Source organism: Lynx rufus, unplaced genomic scaffold (assembly GCF_022079265.1).
Source record: "Lynx rufus isolate CCGP_SWC_20201006 ecotype Redwood Valley unplaced genomic scaffold, mLynRuf1.p SCAF_16, whole genome shotgun sequence".
Taxonomy (NCBI): domain Eukaryota; kingdom Metazoa; phylum Chordata; class Mammalia; order Carnivora; family Felidae; genus Lynx; species Lynx rufus.
This window is the reverse complement of record NW_025814830.1, coordinates 11,055,442-11,074,199: the sequence shown is the minus strand read 5'-3', so window position 1 is coordinate 11,074,199 and position 18,758 is coordinate 11,055,442. Positions and strand designations below refer to the sequence as shown.

Here is an 18,758-nt window from a genome sequence, read left to right as displayed (position 1 = left end):
AGAGACAGAGAGTAGAGTAGAGGGGCTGGGAGGAGGGGGAATGGGGAGTTAGTATTTAATGGGTACATTAATTAATTAATTAAAATGTTCGGGGTGATGACGAAGTTCTGGAAATGGATGCTGGAAGTTCTACCATGTTGTAAGTGCGGTTCATGCCCTTGAATCTTAACACTTAAGAATGGTTAAGGGGCGCTTGGCTGGCGCAGTCGGTGGAGCGTGCGACTCTTGGTCTCAAGGCTGTAAGTTCGAGCCCCACGTTGGGTGTAGAGATTACTAACTAACAACAACAACAACAACAAGGTTACAGTGGAAAATTGGCTATGTTTTGGCAATGACCCCTGAGGGAACTATACCAAAAAAAAAAAAAAATAGATATATGTAAACCGATTCGGCTATGTGTACCGAATGTAATGTTGAGTGAAAAAAAGGCAAGCTTCGAAAGGTACACGAAAAATGACATTCTCTGTGAAGATTAGGATTCTCTGAAAATGTGGCCAGGTGTCATAGAGACTCAAAATCATAGCAATTGAAACAAGATAGAAGTTTATTTCTCTCTTCGGGAAAATTCTGTTGTAGGCTGGGCAGGTGGGGCATGAGGGTCGGCTGTTGCGGGCTTCTCATTCTGCCGACCTGAGGATGTGGCTCTTGTCCTCATGGCCCATGGCGTGTGGTGCCAGCCATCACGTCACATCCACCTTGCAGGAAGCAGGAATGCTGAAGAGGCGGGGCGCCTGGGTGGCTCAGTCGGTTAAGCATCTGACTTCGGCTCAGGTCATGATCTCACGGTTTGTGGGTTCGAGCCCCCCCTGTCCGGCTCTGTGCTGACAGCTTGGAGCCTGCTTCAGATTCTGTGTTTCTCTCCCTCTCGGTCCCTCTCCTGCTTGCACCCTCTCTCTCTCTATCTCTCTCTCAAAAAAAAAATAAACATTAAAGAAAAGGAAAAGAATACTGCAGAGGAGATGGAAAGACCATGCTTCCCTCCACCTCGAAGTCCCATTTCAGAGAAGTTCCACACATTCCTTTCCTTTACACCCTGTTAGCTGGAACTTAGTCACGTGGCCACGCTTGGCTCCAAGGGAAACTGGGTGGTTTTTATTTATTTATTAAAAAAAAATTTTTTTTAATGTTTATTTTTGAGAGAGAAAGAGAAAGAGAGACAGAGTATGAGCGGGGGAGGTGCAGAGAGAGAGAGGGAGACACAGAATCCGAAGCAGGCTCCAGGCTCTGAGCTGTCAGCACAGAGCCCGACGCGGGGCTCGAACCCACAGACGGCGAGATCATGGCCTGAGCTGAAGTCGGACGTTTAACCAACTGAGCCACCCAGACACCTGGCGTCTTCTGTCTTTAGAAGGTCCCGCTCTCAAGGTTGGTCCCTGACTGGCATCTGGAAATTCGGCTTTTGCCCTAACCATGCCCTAAACTTTAAGGGTGGTTTACTGTGGCTAGACTACCTGTGCAAACAATTGGCTTACAGTGAACATAGCGTGTACCTGAGTCCTAGCATGTAGCAAAATTCCAGAAGGAAACTAGCATGAACCATATTGTTCACACAATTCAGGGCCCGTGAATTCAGATTCCAAGATTCCAGATGCCAGCCAAGGGCCAAGGTTGCACATGGGCCTTTTAATTATGTTTGTTTTTGTTTGTTTGTTGAGAGAGAGAGATAGAAAATGAGCAGGGGAGGGGCAGAGAGAGAGAGAGAGAGAGATAGAAGCCCAAGCAGGCTCTGCACCGTCAGCAACGAGCCCCAAGTAAGACTCGAACTCACTAACTGTAAGAGTCTGACCCAACACTTAACCGACTGAGCCACCGAGGCTCCCCCTGTGTATTAAAAAAAATGTTCCCTTCCATCTTTTTTTAAATGTTTTTTATCTATTTTGAGAGAGGGAGAGAGTGTGTGCTCGCGCGTGAGTGTGCGTGAGCTGGGGACAGCCAGAGAGAGAGGGAGAGAGAGAATCCCACGGAGGCTCCGAACTGTCAGCGCAGAGCCCGAGGTGGGGCTCGATCTCACAAATTGAGAGATGGTGACCTTAGCGCAAATCAAGAGTCGGCACTTAACCGACTGAGCCACCCAGGTGCCCCATGCTTGGGCATTTTTAAAGCTACCCACAAAACACTATGGAGAAAGAGAAAAGAGGGGCGCCTGAGTGGCTCAGTCAGTTGAGCATCCAAAGCTTGATTTTGGCTCAGATCACAATCCTAAGGTCATGGGATCGAGCCCTTTGTTGTGCTGGGGGCTGAGTGTGGAACCTGCTTGGGCTCTCTCTCTCTCTCTCTCTCTCTCTCTCCCCCCCCCCCCGCCCTTCCCCCTGCTCATGCACGCTCTCTCTCTCAAATTAAAAAAAAAAAAAATCAATAATAAGACAAATTGAAGCTATGCACCACCTGATGGGATACGACGAGGACCAAAAGTCACTTCTGCGATTTTCTTGCCAAAGACGCTTCATCTGAACCGAGAAGGAAACATCAGACAAAACCAAACTGATGGACATTCTATCAAGCAAAACTGGGTTCGAGCCTGTAAAGCTCACAGAAGCACAAAAGAGCCAGAGGGATGGTGCCGGGTGGGAGGAGGCTACAGAGACACGACAGCTAGAAGCCACTGAGCATGAGTTTGGCCTGGATTGTCGTGCTACAAAGAATATCGGACATTTGGCAAACTTGAATGGAATCTGAAGATTACAGGAACGGTGTTGGGCATCCCCAAGACCACCCCCGTTTGGAGCTTTCCTTTTCCTTCTTTCTTTCTTTCTTTCTTTCTTTCTTTCTTTCTTTCTTTCTTTCTTTTCTTATGGTTTATTTATTTTAAACGGTTTTTTTTTATTTTTTTTTTTAACGTTTATTTATTTTTGAGACAGAGAGAGACAGAGCATGAACGGGGGAGGGGCGGAGAGACAGGGAGACACAGAATCAGAAGCAGGCTTCAGGGGCGCCTGGGTGGCGCAGTCGGTTAAGCGTCCGACTTCAGCCAGGTCACGATCTCGCGCTCCGGGAGTTCGAGCCCCGCGTCAGGCTCTGGGCTGATGGCTCAGAGCCTGGAGCCTGTTTCCGATTCTGTGTCTCCCTCTCTCTCTGCCCCTCCCCCGTTCATGCTCCGTCTCTCTCTGTCCCAAAAATAAATAAACGTTGAAAAAAAAAAAATTAAAAAAAAAAAAAAAAAAAGAAGCAGGCTTCAGGCTCTGAGCTGTCAGCACAGAGCCTGACGCGGGGCTCGAACTCAGGGACCGTGAGATCGTGACCTGAGCTGAAGTCGGACGCCCAACCGACTGAGCCACCCAGGCGCCCCTTAAACGTTTATTTTTGAGAGAGAGAGAGAGAGAGCGCACAAGTCGGGGTGGGGCATAGACAGAGAGGCAGGCACAGAATCCGAAGCAGGCTCCAGGCTCTGAGCTGCCAGCACAGAGCCCGACGCGGGGCTCGAACCCACGAACTGTGTGATCATGACCCGAGCTGAAATCGGACACTCAACCGACTGAGCCACCCAGGCGGCCCGTTCACTATCTTGATAGTGTCCTTTGATGCACACAGTTTTTAACTTTGAGGAAGTCCAATTTATCTATGTTTTTGCTTCTGTGGCTTATGCTTTTGGTGCCATATCTAAGAATCAATTGTCACATCCAAGGTCATAAAGATTTACCTCGTTATTTTCTTCTAAGAACTTTATAGTTCTGTGTCTTAGATTTAAGTCTTTGATCCACTGTGAGTTGATTTTTTCTAGATGGCGTGAGGTAAGGATCCGACTTCATTCTTTTACATATGGTCATCCAGTTGTCCCACACCGTTTGTTGAAAAAGCAATTCTCTTCCCATTGGATGGTAATGATATACTTGTTGAAAATCAATTGACTGTAGATATGAGTTTATTTCTGGACTCTCAGTTTTATTCCACTGATCTATATGTCTGTCCTTATGCCAGTACCACACTGGTTTGATTACTGGAGGTTTATAGTAAGTCTTGAAACCTGAAAGTGTGAATCCTCCACTTTTTTTCTTTTTAAAATTATTTTAGCATCCTGGGGCTCCTTGAAATTCCGTATGAATTTTAGGATAAGCTGGTCCCTTGCTGCAAAAAAGGTAGTTGCAATTTTGATAGGGATTATATTGAATCTGTAGATCAGTTTGGAGAGTATGGCCGGCCGTCTTACCAATACTAAGTCTTCCAGTCGATAAACATGGGGCTATCTTCGTCCTGACCCTTTATCCAGTGAGTGGTCTGGAAAAGATCCCTCTCGTTCTGAGGACAGCTGCATTTAGTAAACAAGCTGCCTTCCAGAAGTTCATGCATCAGGGGAAAGAGGAGGGAAGTGGATTCACTGTGAGTTCATTGTTGCAAACCGCAGCTGAGAAAGCAGAACACAAGTCGACAGCTGGGCGACATTCCCCGCCCTACAGGGGTCCAGAGTCCAATCTGTTAGGAGTGCCCACAGGGGTCACAGTCCTGGGATATGACCTTCCCCAGCTTGCAGCCTTTGGCAGGGACCACAAGCTAGTACTGCGTTAGAAGTTCGTATCCGCACCAGAAAGAGAGGGCTGAGCAGTAGCTTGATTTTAGACAGTTCCGCTAAAAAAGAAGCCTTTTCCTGTGGGCATTCTTAGGTGACCCAGATGGTCCAGCCAGCATCCAGGATGTTTGCCCAGCTTAGGGTCCCACAGAGGGGCGTCTTAAATCTGCCAGCCTCCCAGAGTTAAGCCCTGTTCCTTGAGGGCATGCCTGCTTTCCACGGAGCACAGTTCCAGCTGAGAAGGAAACAGTCCACAGCAGACAATGTCAGGTTTTGGCTTAGAGTCAGGTCCAGGCAATTAGGATCTGTGAATTCAGGAATCCAAAAAAGCCAGAGGCTTTTCTTTGGCAGAGGCAGAGCTCTGTGAAGGAACCCGAAGATCTTGCTCCAAGTCCAAATGATGAGAGAAGCTTCCCTAAGCCCCTGGTACCTTATCGGTCTTAGAGCTCAAATTGATCTACTCGAAAGGATACACTCCAAGGCAGTGAGGAGACAGGGAGCGCCCGGGTGGCTCAGTCGGTTGATGCGTCCGACTTCGGCTCAGGTCACGATCTCCCAGTTCGTGGGTTCGAGCCCCGCCTGGGGCTCTGTGCTGACAGCTCGGAGCCCGGAGCCTGCTTGGGATTCGCTGTCTCCCTCCCTCTCTGCCCCTCCCCCACCCGCGCTCTGTCTTTCTCTGTCTCAAAAATCAATGGACGCTTAAAAAAAAAAAAAAAAAAAAGAGCTGAACCTTAAATGCGTTATCACTAAGCGAAAAAAGCCAAGCTGAAGAAGGCTACCTACTGTATGGTTTCAGCCATGACATCCTGGAAGGCAAAACAAAGGGGCCAGTAAAAGATCAGCGGTTGCCAGGGGTCAGGAGGAGGGGGTGATCAGAGGCAGAGCAGTGAAACTATTCTGCATGATACTATAACGTGGATACACGTCCACTAACGTGCATATCAGTGTACGTTCGTCCAAACCCACTCAACGCAGGACATCCAGGCTGAACAGTGGACACTGGGTCATAAGTACAGTGTGGACGTACACTCATGGATTGTCACAAGAGCCCCTCTCTGGTGGGAGTTGTTGGTAGCGGTGGCGGGGGGCGGGGGGCTGGCCTGTGTGCGGGGAGAGGATATAGGGGATCGGTATCGGTGCTTCCGGCTCAGTTTCGCTAAGAACCTGAAACTGCTCTCAAAGAAAAATTCTGTTTAGGGGCGTCTGGATGGCTCAGTTGTTAAGCCCCGGACTCTTGATTTCGGCTCAGGTCGTGATCTCGTGGTTCGTGAGTTCTGTGCCGACAGCGTGGAGCCTGCTTGGGTTTCTGTCTCTCCTTCTCCCTCTCTCTCTCTTGCCCCTCCCTCACGGGCTCTCTCTCTCTTTCTAAATAAATACATAAAATGAACTTTAAACATTTTTCAAAAAAAAGAGAAAAATTCTGTTTTAAAAAAAAGAACTAACAAACAAAGGCAAAATAAAGACTTTTTCAGGTATACGATATATACGTGTGTGTGTGTGTGTGTGTGTGTGTGCGCACCAGGCTGGAAAATCAACAGCCACGGAGGGCCGGGCATGTGATTTCTACAAGGCCTCATCAGCAAACTAAAACTGTTCCACATGTTATCTGCTTGTAGACTGAAGATGGCCTCTATTTTCATATTGTCTCCTTTTCTCCAAAGGCTCTAATAGGCCAAAATTATAGCAAATATCATTTACGGAGCCTTGTACTCGTTCTGTTTCCAATACCCCCATTGGCGGCAAAAACAAAGACAGTGTCACACACACACACACACACACACACACACACGGGTATATATATACATATATGTAGACATTGATCATTGATTATTTTAATCATACATCCAGATGAAATGGCCGTTAAAATACAAAGCCATTTTTCAAATTTCCCTTTTTCTTTGAGATATAATTGATGGATAGCATTGGATTATAAATGTTCCCCCCTTTCCCCCACCTCATTACAAGTTTACTCAAATCCTTAAAAGTAAATTCAGCACTGGGGCGCCCGGCTCGGTCGGTAGAGCATGCGACTGTTGATCTCAGGGTCATGAGTTCAAGCCCCATATTGGGCTTGGAGCCTGCTTGAAAGAAAGAAAGAAGGAGAGAAAGGAGAGAGAGAAAAAGAAGTAGAGAAAGAAAGGAGAGGAAGAAAGATAAAGAGGAAGAAGGAAAGAAAGAAAGGAAGAAGGAAGTAAAAGAAAGAAGGAAAGAGAAAAAAGGCAGGAAAAAAGGAAAGAAAGAAAGTGAAAGAAGAAAGCAAATAAAGAAAAGAAAGCAAGCAAGCAAAGAAAGAAAAAGAAAGAATTTAGCATTTAATTCAGCATTTACCAGGTTAACATCACGGCTGCTCAGAGATCCTGGTGGGGTAGGAGGGGCTGCTGTGGCCTCCAGGCTGAAGGGCTGGCAAGTTTCTTTTCCATCGTGCTCCCTTGGGCTTACCTAAAACTTTGATCCACCCGGGGAATGGATTTAACCAGTTGTCCTCCCACTTAGAGGAGAACACAAGGCAAACTTTCAAACCTTTCAGTTCAACTAAAGTCTGTCTTTGGGGAATTTGGCCCCTTTCTCCTCCCACCTAGAGTAGACAGCAACTACAAACTAACATTTACTGTCTTTTTTTTTTTCTAACGTTTATTTATTTTTAAGAAAGAGAAAGAGAGCACGTGCAGGGGAGGGGTAGAGAGTGAGGGGGACAGAGGATCTGAAGCCGACCCTGCGCTGACAGCAAAGAGCCCGACGCGGGGCTCAAACTCCCCAACCGTGAGATCATGACCCGAGCCGAAGTTGGACGCTCAACCGACCGAGCCACCGAGGTGCCCCACGTTTATTGGCTTTGACCCCAAACTCATCTGGGGGAGCGTTTGGGCCTTTTCTCCTCCTGCCTGGGAGAAAGTGGGAAACACCCAAGGCGTCACCAGGCTGAGTTATTTTCTTCACCGTGGCTGGCACCTGCCCAAGTCAGTGAGGGGATCCTGTAGTGTTTTAATCCCATAGGTGGCTTATCTCTTACAACAGACATCACCTAGGTGTCTTCATCCCTCGCTCCTCTCCCTTTTCCCCAGATATTTTAGTCAGGATCTTCAGCCCCACCGCCGCCACCACTGTGCGTGTGTGTGTGTGTGCGTGTGTGTATAATCCCAAGATGACCCCTCATGCTCAGATAATTGCCAGAAACGCTCCTGAAACTCAGTATATAGTTATACTCACTCCTGAGACTGACCGCAGTGGTGTAATTGCACGCACAGCTAGATAATAAGGGGGAAAGACACAGACAGCCCGGAAGAATCCATGTGCCGGTTCCTCGTGTCCTCTCCCTTCCCTGAGGGGTCACACAGAGTGTACTCCTGACCCAGTAGGTGTGTGATATCCAGGGAAGGTCATCAGAGACTCAGGACCCTAGGGTTTCCCAGGGTTGGGGGGGGGGGTCCTGGCTCGTACCCAAATTCCAAACTCCCAGAATGAAAGCAAGCGTTTACCATAAACCATACTAAATATTTGTGCAATGAGCCACCCTGACAGGTTAGGTAATGGCAGGGAAAACTTCCAAAATTCACTTTCCCAGATGTCAGCCATGAGCCAATGTTGCAATCAGGCTTCTCTCTCTCTTAATTAATTATTATTTTTTTTAACGTTTATTCATTTTTGAGAGACAGAGAAAGACAGAGTGCAAGCAGGGGAGGGGTAGAGACAGAGGGAGACACAGAATCCGAAGCAGGCTCCAGGCTCCGAGCCGTCAGCACAGAGCCCCCCCGCGGGGCTCAAACCCACGACCCGTGAGATCATGACCTGAGCCAAAGTCAGACACTTAACCAACGGAGCCACCCAGGCACACTGCAATCAGTCCTTTTTAAGGGGAGACCAGCTAGGTTAGCTCTTTGGGGGCAGTCACTGAATTGACATGACCGTCATGGTTTGCATTGCTATATTGTAGTCTTACAGGAGAATGACCTCATACATAGAGAATACACACTCTAGAATTTTGCTGTGATGATGAAAATGTATTAGGTGTTTCAGGGGTAAAAAAATCTTTGTGCCATACCTACAACTTCTCTGTTAAGTTTGAAGTTGTTGCAAAATATAAACACATTAAAAAAATAATATGGAAGAGGGGAGAATCCATGGGGATGTGGGTGGAGGACTGGCCATAAGCTGGTAAAACTTTTGCTGGGAGATAGATACACGGAGGTTACAATACTCTTCTCTTTGCTTTTGTTTATATTTCAAATTCTCCATGACAAAATAAAATAAGCGAACACTCTGTCGGCAAAGATGCTTTTGAATATGGTTATTTCTGGGGGCGCCAGGCTGGCATAGGGCATGTGACTCTTGATCTCCGGGTTGTGAGTTCAAGCCCCACCTTGGGTGTAAAGATCTCGTTAAATAAATAAGTAACTAAATAGGGGCGCCTGGGTGGTTCAGTCGGTTAAGCACCCGACTTCGGCTCAGGTCATGATCTCACGGGTTCGTGGATCCAAGCTCTGTGCTGACAGTGCAGAGCCTGCTTGGATTCTCTCTCTCCCCCTTTCTCTCTGCCCCTCCCCCACTCTCACTCTCTCTCTCTCTCTCTCTCTCTCTCTCTCTCTCTCTCTCAAAATTAAATAACCTTTAAACAAATTTACAAACATAAATAGAAATAAATAAAAAGATTAGTTCTGGTGGGGGGGGGAACTGCATCGGAGGGCACTTTCCATGTCTTCTCGCAGTAACCCCGTAACCCTGTAGTTCACTGGCTTTTTGTTTTTTTTTTTTTTGGTTTTTTTTTGGTTTTTTTTTCAACGTTTATTTATTTTTGTGACAGAGAGAGACAGAGCATGAACGGGGGAGGGGCAGAGAGAGGGAGACATAGAATCGGAAAGAGGCTCCAGGCTCTGAGCCATCAGCCCAGAGCCCGACGCGGGGCTCGAACTCCCGGACCGCGAGATCGTGACCTGGCTGAAGTCGGACGCTTAACCGACTGCGCCACCCAGGCGCCCCTTGTTTTTTTTTTTTTTAATTTTAAGTAAGCTCTGTGCCCAACGTACGGCTTGAATTCACGACCCTAGATCAAGAGTCACACACTCTACTGAATGAGCCAGCCAGGTGCCTCCATAGTTAATATTCTTATTCTTCTGCATATATACACCTACCTTCCTACCTATATACACATGCACATTCAGAACGTACTCCAGGGTAGAAATACGTGCATGCACGTGTGTGTGCATAAAGTAGTATCATTTAACTTGGGGGCATGCACGTGTGCACACACACACACACACACACACACACGAAGGTGTATACATACAATATACGTGCCAAAGTTAAATTAAATTATATGGCTGCTTGGGGCGCCTGGGTGGCTCAGTCGGTTAAGCATCCAACTTCAGCGCAAGTCACGATCTCACAGTTTGTGGGTTCAAGCCCTGCGTCGGACGGTCAGGCTCTGAGGTGACAGCTTGGGGCCTGGAGCCTGCTTCGGGTTCTGTGTCTCTCTCTCTCTCTGTCCCTCCCCCACTCGCGCTCTGTCCGTATCTCTCTCTCTCTCTCAAAAATAAATTAAATTAAAAAAAAAATTATATTGCTGCCTTTTTTTTTTAAGCAATGGCCTCTACCTTTTCCTTCCTGTAAATGTTTTTCATATTCCTCATATCCAAATTCCCCCAGTTGACCCAAAAATACTCTCTAGAGCTGAATTGTCCAAACCAGTCTTTACTCCAGGCCCACACACTCCATCTGGTCACGACTCTTAGGTCTGTTTCAACCTGTCGCAACTCCTTTTTTAAGAAACTGGCAAAAAACAAAAAAAAAAAGAAAGCCACTTCTGGGCTCGTCTGGTTGCCTCTCTGCCGGTGTTTCCCTTCTATGGCAAGACGGGGCTGACGGCCTGACCCTCCAAGCGAGCAATTCCGGGTGGGATACGGTGAGACCCACTTCATGCAGATCACATCAGAACACCCAGAACATCTAGGGGCGCCTGGCTGGCTCACTCAGTAGAGCACACAACTCTTGGTCTGAAGGTTATGAGTTCAAGCTCCACGCTGGGTGTAGAGATTATTTAAAAATAAAATCTTGGGGTGCCTGGGTGGCTCAGTCGGTTGAGCGTCCGACTTTGGCTCAGGTCATGATCGAGCCCCACATCGGGCTCTCTGCTGTCAGTGCAGAACCTGCTTTGAATCCTGTCCCTCTCTCTCTGCCCATTCCCCCCGACTGTGCTCGCACTCTCTCTCTCTCAAAAATGAACATTTAAAAATAAAATCAAATAAAAATAAAATCTTAGAACAAAGAGAGAGAGACCTAGAACATATCACTGACCCACCAGCAGTGAGTGAGCCGTGACCCTGGACTGGTGTGAGGACAGCCTAACCCTGGCTCCATCTAGAAAGTCCCAGGGGCACCTGGGTGGCTCAGTCGGTTAAGCATCCGACTTCAGCTCAGGTCATGATCTCACGGTTCACGAGTTCGAGCCCCATGTCGGCCTCTGCGCTGACCACTCAAGAGCCTGGAGCCTGCTTTGGATTCTGGGTCTCCCTCTCCCTCTGCCCCTCCCCCACTCATGCTCTGTCTGTCTCCCTCTCAAAAATAAACATTAGAAAGTCACAACTGTGTTGCCAGCGTGATTCCTGTACCTACATCCACTGTCTGCCTAATACTTTTGACCCTGGTTGAAAAGCTTTGTCTGAATCGATGGTTTCCTTGGGGCTTGGGAAATAATACTGTTCTAACTCTTCCGTTCTTTCCTACTGAAACACCTTCTATTGGGGTTTTCTTCTGTAGTTTTCCCTCCTCCACCGGGACAGTTTGTTTTTTCGGACCAAGTAGTAACCAAGACAGTAACATCAGACTCGTATCGAAAAGATCCCAGGTACTTTTGGCAAAATAATAAATTTATTACATATGACCGGCAGGTAGCCGTTGCGGATATATTATTCTCCCAACGTTCGTGAAACGTTTCAAAGTAAAAAATAATTTTATACACCACACAATCCCAGGGGTCCTTGAGGATCTCCAAACGTTTTTTGAGCTAGTTGACTTTCAACTGCGAGATCTGGTCCCAGCCCCGAAGCTTCAGGAGGTGAAGTTTGCCACCCAAAGTGGCTGGAATCTTCCCAGCCACAAGGACAAGATTCTACTTCAGAGATGAGGGGGGTGCCCAAAAGGGACCAGTGAAACCCCCGAAGCAGAAACAAGAGGAGACAAGGGTAGAGGGGGGCTGGGGTTGAATCAGAGGACCTCCGGGGTGAGGGTGAAGAGCCCTCTCCAGGACCAGCATTCCTGGGTGCTCACCTGTGTCGTCCCCCCTGCCCTACAACAGCAGTAGGTAGATGTGATGGAGGAACTTTCTTCCTTCTAGTAGTTTCCAGAACCTGAAGAGGGGGCCCAGCAGGACCCTCGAATGGATTCTGGAGTATCCAGGATGCCAGGAGGTCCATGTCCTTGGTTCATGAGAAGGCCTGGCCAACGGTCCCAGGTTCTGGAAGGCATAGGTCAGGTTGTTTTGCAAGGATAGTGCTCGACTAAGACAGACGGGCCCGCACGACCACGCTGGAGTTGGTCACACGAGCTCCATAGTGACCTGCCCAGAACTGCGTGTCCTGGCCCCAATGTTCGAAGGACACAAAGCGGACGCCTATCTTGATGTCAGAGAACACGTGGGTGACCTGCGGGTAAAGGAGAGATCAGCCCGTTGTGCCACGGCCTTCTTCTCGAAAGCTGGGAGTGGGGCTCTCTGGCAGATGGAATCACACGGTTCCTCATTCTAATTCCCGTCCCCTTGAGCCTGGGTGGGTCTGTCTGTAACCCGGAGGGTGGCGGAAGTGATGCTAAGTGACCGTCGCCAAGTGAGTGCCAAAGCTGGGTCAGAAAAGGCAAGGCAGCTTCTCCTGGATTCTCTAGAACCCTCCTCGAGGGATCCTGAGCCACCAGTAAGCAGTCTGGCTGCCCTGAGGTGGCCACGCCACGAGGAAATCCAAACCAGCCCTGGCAGAGACAACGCACACCGAAGCTCTCTGGGACTCGACGAAGCCACCAGCCGCTGTTCACACACACCGGAACCAGAAGCACCCAACAGAGCCCTCCTTATAGAAACCACGAGAAGATGGGGGCGCCTGGGAGGCTCAGTCAGTTGAGCGTCTGATTTCAGCTCAGGTCGTGATCTCACGGTTTGTGAGTTCGAGCCCTGCGTCCAGCTCACCGCGGTGGGCACGGAGGCCGTGGATCCTCTGTCCGCCCCCCCCCCCCAGCCCCTTCCCCGCTCCCTTGCGCATGCGCTCTCTCTTTCTCTCTCAAAAACAAACATTAAATAAAAGAAAGGAAACCACAAGAAGTACCAAAATGACTGCCGTTGACGTAAAGCCACTAAGTTTTGGGGTCATTTGTTTTTTTGTTTTTTTTGTTTTTTTTTTTATTTAAAAAAAAATTTTTTTTTTCAACGTTTATTTATTTTTGGGACAGAGAGATACAGAGCATGAACGGGGGAGGGGCAGAGAGAGAGGGAGACACAGCATCGGAAACAGGCTCCAGGCTCTGAGCCATCAGCCCAGAGCCCGACGCGGGGCTCGAACTCACGGACCGTGAGATCGTGACCTGGCCGAAGTCGGACGCTTAACCGACTGCGCCACCCAGGCGCCCCTTGGGGTCATTTGTTACGCAACAGATAACCGTCCCAGGCCCCACCACCCTCTCCCCGTGTGCCTGTCAGAGACTCACCTGAAAGCAGACATTGTTGTTCCACTGCTGGATGGGAACAGGCATAGCAGAGAATTTATCCAGGACCGTCTGGTTGGCATCTAGAAGTTGGACAAGGAGTCGGTACATACAGCCACTGTCGTGTCGGGCTCCCCACCTGTGGAGGGAGGGAGGCCTTGAAGGCTGGACTAGCCCACTTGTCTCTTTGGGTGTCTGCCTGCCTCCCCGCCCCCCCCCCCCCGCCCCTGAAATGGTCTCCCCATGTATGCAAATCAAAAATTTGCATACACAAATTTTGTAGCACGCCCAGCGTCCCCTGGGAGCTTGGCCCCACCGCAGACCCCATGGAGCAGAATCTGCATTAAACGGAGTTCCCCGGCTGGTCTGCAAGCACATCCGTTTTCTGAACAGTGACCTGGAGCACTGGTCTTCAAGGCACCTCCTCCCATAGTATTAAGGTGACAATGGAAAGTGCTCTTTCTACGTTTAAATGGTGGCAAAAGATGTACCACTGTCCAACGTATACACCGACGTTTTATTTTTCCATTTCGTTTTTATTAAAAAAAATGTTTTTAATGTTTATCTGATTTTGAAAGAGAAGGATGGAGCATGAGCAGGGAAGGGGCGGAGAGAGAGGGGGACACGGAATCTGAAGCAGGCTCCAGGCTCCGAGCCGTCACCACAGAGCCGGATGCGGGGCTCGAACTCATGAACCGTGAGATCATGACCTGAGCCGAAGTCAGCTTAATCCACTGAGCCATCCAGGCGCCCCTGCATGTTAATATTTTAAAAGATAATTTTCATGTCAGTCATTTAAAACGACCAGGGGAGGGGTGCCTGGGTGGCTCAGTCAGTTAAGTGTCTGACTTCGGCTCAGGTCATGATCTCACAGTTCATGAGTTCAAGCCCCGCATCGGGCTCTCTACGTTTAGCGCAGAGCCTGCTTTGGATCCTGTGTCTCCCCCTCTCTCTGCCCCTACCCCACTTGTGCTCTCTCTCAAAAATAAACAACAAAAAAAAAAAAAAAAAAAAAAGAAGAAGCCAGATACAAATTATATGCCATAGGACTCTCTCTGTCCCGAGTACAAAAATGGACAAAACTTACCTATTCTAACAGAATTCAGGACGGCAACTACTCTCGGGTGTGCAGTGATGGGAAAGGGGCTGGTAACACTGATGTGTTCACTTTGTGATAACTCACTGAGCTGCACACCTAAAATATGTACACTTAAAAAAATCAAATAAAATATGGACCCTTTTGATGCTAGAAGTCAAAGTTTACAACTTAAGGGTAACGAACGGACTACAAAAATACACAAATAAGGGGCGCCTGGGTGGCTCAGTCGGCTGGGCGTGATCTCGCAGCTCGGGGGCTCCAATCCCGCGTCGGGCTCTGTGCCGACAGCTCAGAGCCTGGAGCCTGCGGCGGATTCTGTGTCTCCCTCTCTCTGCCCACCCCCCCACTCATGCTCTGTCTTTCTCTCAAAAATAAACATTCAAAAAACTGAAAAAAATACACATAAGTTTCTTCCTTCAGAGACTTCACATTGTTCTTACAATCAGACGTCCGCGCTCCATCAGCCACACAATTTTGTCCTCATGTGATAGTGACGTTTTTATTTTCTCCTGACTTTTTGGTTGCCCTTTCACACTGCTCTATGCCAACCGCAGACCAAAATGTATATGTGAATAGAAATTGATGGGGGCACCTGGGTGGCTCAGTCGGTTAAGCATCCGACTCTTGGTTTTGGCTCAGGTCAGGATCTCACGGTTGTGAGATCGAGCCCCGTGCCCAGCTCGTGCTGGGTGTGAAGCCTGCTTAAGATTCTGCGTCTCCCTCTGCCTCTCTCCTACTTGCACTTGCTCTGTTTCTCTCAAAACAAAACAAAAAACAAAAAACAAAAAAGAAAAAAAGGAAGAAGAAAAAGAAATTAAAAATTTTTTTCCTGTGACCATAAAGCTCTAAGCGTTCACATTTTTCCTTTGGGACTGAATTATTACCCAGTAGTGGTTCCCGGCCTTTGCTGTGGATTGGAATCATCTGGAATTGTTGAAAAGATATTGCATAGAAAAGAATTTAGCCTTGTCCCAAGGTACGGATGGCCTCTGCTCTCAGCTTCTGGGAGGTCATCTCTGGGCCTTTGGAATATTATGGCTGCCGGGAGTTACCTCTGTCTGCCTGGGGACCTTGGGTCATAGTGGATACCCTACCAACAGGATTCCAGCGCCGGCTGGCCGCATCCACAACAGTCCCACCGTGGCAGCTAGCCACTCCAGAAAGACCCAACAACGTGGCTTAGGACACGTCAGGCAACATCAGTTGACCAGGAGGCTGAGACGAACCACATGATGAAGCACCGACAGAAATTCGGGTGCTTAGGCGCACTTCCCAGGTCGGCAAGGTTCCATGTACACAGTCACATGGATGTACAGGACAGTAATGCATCCTGACTCCGTGACCAGGGAACAATAGAAGGTCTGGGTTTGGTACTTCCCGTGGATGATGCCGGTTAGGTTTTCCTTGTAATAAACTGTAATTACATAATAGTTTGGTGAGTTCTAGGAGTCTTTCCTGTGAATTACTGAACCTGAGGGTGGTTTTGGGAATCCCCCAGACCTGCAGCGGGCGTCAGAAGTAAGGATGGTCCTGGGGTTGCAACCCTCTAATTTTACAGTCAGCTCGAAACTTCTCACGGATCCTGATACCTGGCTCTCACCCCTAGACACTCTGATTTCATTGGTATGGAGGGTGACCTGGGCGCTGGGAGTTTTCAATGCTCCTGCGTCACGCAGAGCAAAATTTGGGACCCGCTGATTATTACAATCAAATGGTACACGGTTGACCAGAACAGCACACAGGCTACAAAAGTTTGAGAACTAACGATTACATTAAAAACCAATTTTAGGGGTGCCTGGGTGGCCCAGTCGGTCAAGCGCCCGACTTCAGCTCAGGTCACGATCTCGCGGTCCGTGAGTTCGAGCCCCGCGTCGGACTCTGGGCTGATGGCTCAGAGCCTGGAGCCTGTTTCCGATTCTGTGTCTCCCTCTCTCTCTGCCCCTCCCTCGTTCATGCTCTGTCTCTCTCTGTCTCAAAAATAAATGAACGTTAAAAAAAAAAACAAACCAATTTTATTGTAAATTCCACCCCCCACCCCTGCCAATGAGATGGATTTGCAGGGCGGGGGGAGTTACGGTGCCTTTAATTAAAAGTGAATTAGGTAAGGCTGAAATTTCAAGCGGTCACTCTGCCTGACTCTCCAGAAGTCTTTACATCCGGGGGGACCACACACCCTAGTGAGGGGCTTGGTTTTTCTGTAAAAACTGGTGGACTGTGAGAAAGGGCCAGGAAAGGACAACCATATGATGCTCCCCTCCAAGATGTGATGTGTAGCTGATAATTTTAGAACAGGGAACACAGCTGTAGCAGATCTGGAACTGCCTCCCTTAAAAATTATCTGGGTCATGTATCCCTTGAAAAGTCTTCAGGTACTCCAGTTTCAAGACCATCACTACAGAGCACGATGAGCTCTGGAGTCAGAGGGGTCTGAGCCTCATGCCAGGTCTCACCGAGCCCTAGCTGTGCCACCAGGGCAAATCGCCTCCTCTTTCGGAACCTCTCAAATGCTCCTGAAACTCTCTTAAAGCTCTGAGGTCTTGAAATACACATTCTCACAGGATCAAGGCTCAAAAAACAAAACGCTAAAACAGTTCACGCTTATAAAGCGCTGGCTATGTACCTGACATGTAACCCTACCTTCTAAAGATGGGGAAACTGAGGCACGCTGTGACTCACCCAAAGCCAGAAAGTTGCAGAGCCACGATCTGGACTTGGAAAGTCTCGCTCCAGAATGTAAACTCAGCTAACTATCCGCCAGTGCGTCCTCCTATGGCAAGGAGCATCTCATTCACAGACCAGACTGGTCTGGGCCAAGTCCTCGGGACTTGGATTCCAATCTGGCATCTTGCAATCCAGTTCCCCGGGAGGGAGGTGGAGGAGGGGAGGGGTTAAGTCATTCGCCTCCCTGATCTTCACTTTCTCTGTCAGGGTTTGCTACAGAAGGCCTAAATGAAGTCACCCACGCAATGGTCACGGCGCGGCGCGGGTGGTCAGAGCTGAGCAAAGGGCTGTTTTTATCATACTCACCAGTCGGAGACACAAATCTCAATCTTGCCACTATCTAGCAGCTCTGGCCATAAGCCCTCCTCCTCCAGGTCCAAGACCTGCTTCTTCCGACACCAGCTAGTAAAGAGGGAGAAAGGTCACTAGAACAGGCAGGTCTTGCTCACAACGGCCCTGGCCCTTGCGGGGTAGGGGCATTCACCTGAAGGAAGACACGAAGCAGGTCTGCGAGGGGGCCCCAGGCACCGTTGACCTGTTTACCTCCACCACCCAGCCGTCCCCACCGTGCTGCACCATCCATTTCCGGAGGCCTTCTGTTAAATAAAAAAGGCTTGCGCCCAAGTTCCTCGCCCGCCCACCAGCCGGCCGCCGCCTCCCACCGGCTCCGATGAGGCTCCGCCCCCGGCCCCTCCCACCGGCTCCCCGGAGGTAGACCGCCCCCACCCCCCGCCCAGCCTGCGTTCCCCACCCTGGCCGCAGGGATTGCGGATGAGGTTGCGTCCGATCGGTCGGCGCTCGCAGAAGCGGCCCAGGAGGCAGGGCCGGCCGTCGCGGGCGGGGGGCAGGCAGCTGCGGGCGAGCGGCAGCAGGGCGCCGTGGTCCCGGGCCAGGATGAGCAGCCACAGGGCCTGGCCGTCCACCAGGGCGCGCCAGCCCCGACACACCCGGCGGCAGCACCCCAGCAGCGTGCGTGGGGGCACGTGGCTCAGCACCACCAGGAGCAGCTCGGGCGGCAGTTGGCTCAGGTCCAGCGCCTCCTCGGGTTCGGGCTCCGGCGCGGGGACCCGGGCGGGCCGACCCCTGGAGGCCGAGGCGCCCATGTTCCCCACCCCGCGCCAGGCGCGGCGTTGACTGCGGGAGGGTAAGGTCGCGGAGTCAGGGGCCCGCAGCCACGGCGGCGGCGCGCGCGCGCGCATCCTCCGCCGGCCCCGCCCCCGCCCGCCGCACCCCCGGGCCGCCGGCCGCCTCCCCGGCCCCGCCACGCCCCGTCTCAGTCCCCAGGTGCCGAGCCCCAGGCTCCCGACCCGTCCTTCCCCGCAGCCTCTCCACCCCGCCCCGCGCCCCCCTGCCAGGGCCGGCCAGCCCCCGAGTCCCACCTTGGGTCAGCGCCGGGGCCCCTCGCCCGCTAGCCCTCACCTGTCCCCTCGCACCCCCCTCCCCTCCTCCACCCTTTTACTCGCCCGCCCCTCCCTTGTTCGCCAGCTCTCCCACTCCCCGCCCCATCCTCCCTCTGGCTGGTTGGTCCCCGCGCTCCCCTCCCTCCGGCCTCCCAGCGCTCCCCCGCCCCCAGCCAGCCCCTCCCTCCCCATCCCTATACTTGCCAGATCCCCTCCTTCGGGGGAGGGGGGGGGGGTCTTCCCACGGTGGGAGAACCACGGATCCGGACCTGACGCGGCAGACGGGGGAGGGGTGGGGGCCGCCGGGATCCTGGGTCCGTCCGCACCCTCCCGCCTCTTGGAGTGTCCCTTAACCCGG

At 50.5% G+C, this 18,758-nt stretch overlaps 1 protein-coding gene across 1 annotated transcript; it reads right to left on the bottom strand.

Annotated features, from left to right (window-relative positions):
- Positions 1-11,883: 11,883 nt before the first annotated feature.
- FBXO27 (F-box protein 27) lies at positions 11,884-18,119 on the bottom strand. Its single transcript, XM_047078083.1, has 5 exons — positions 17,752-18,119; positions 17,485-17,596; positions 17,307-17,402; positions 13,184-13,319; positions 11,884-12,135 (listed from the first exon to the last, which is right to left on the bottom strand). The coding sequence occupies exons 1-5, from the start codon at positions 18,101-18,103 to the stop codon at positions 11,992-11,994; spliced, it is 840 nt and encodes a 279-aa protein (XP_046934039.1). The 5' UTR covers positions 18,104-18,119; the 3' UTR covers positions 11,884-11,991.
- Positions 18,120-18,758: the final 639 nt, after the last annotated feature.

Coding starts and splice junctions, on each gene's coding strand:
- FBXO27 (XM_047078083.1), bottom strand. CDS start 18,103: ATGGGCGCCTCGGCCTCCAGGGGTCGGCCCGCCCGGGTCCCCGCGCCG. Junction 17,403..17,484: donor TGCTTCGTGTCTTCCTTCAG/GTGAATGCCCCT, acceptor CCTCTTTACTAG/CTGGTGTCGGAAGAAGCAGG. Junction 13,320..17,306: donor GAGATTTGTGTCTCCGACTG/GTGAGTATGATA, acceptor CTCCCTCCACAG/GTGGGGAGCCCGACACGACA.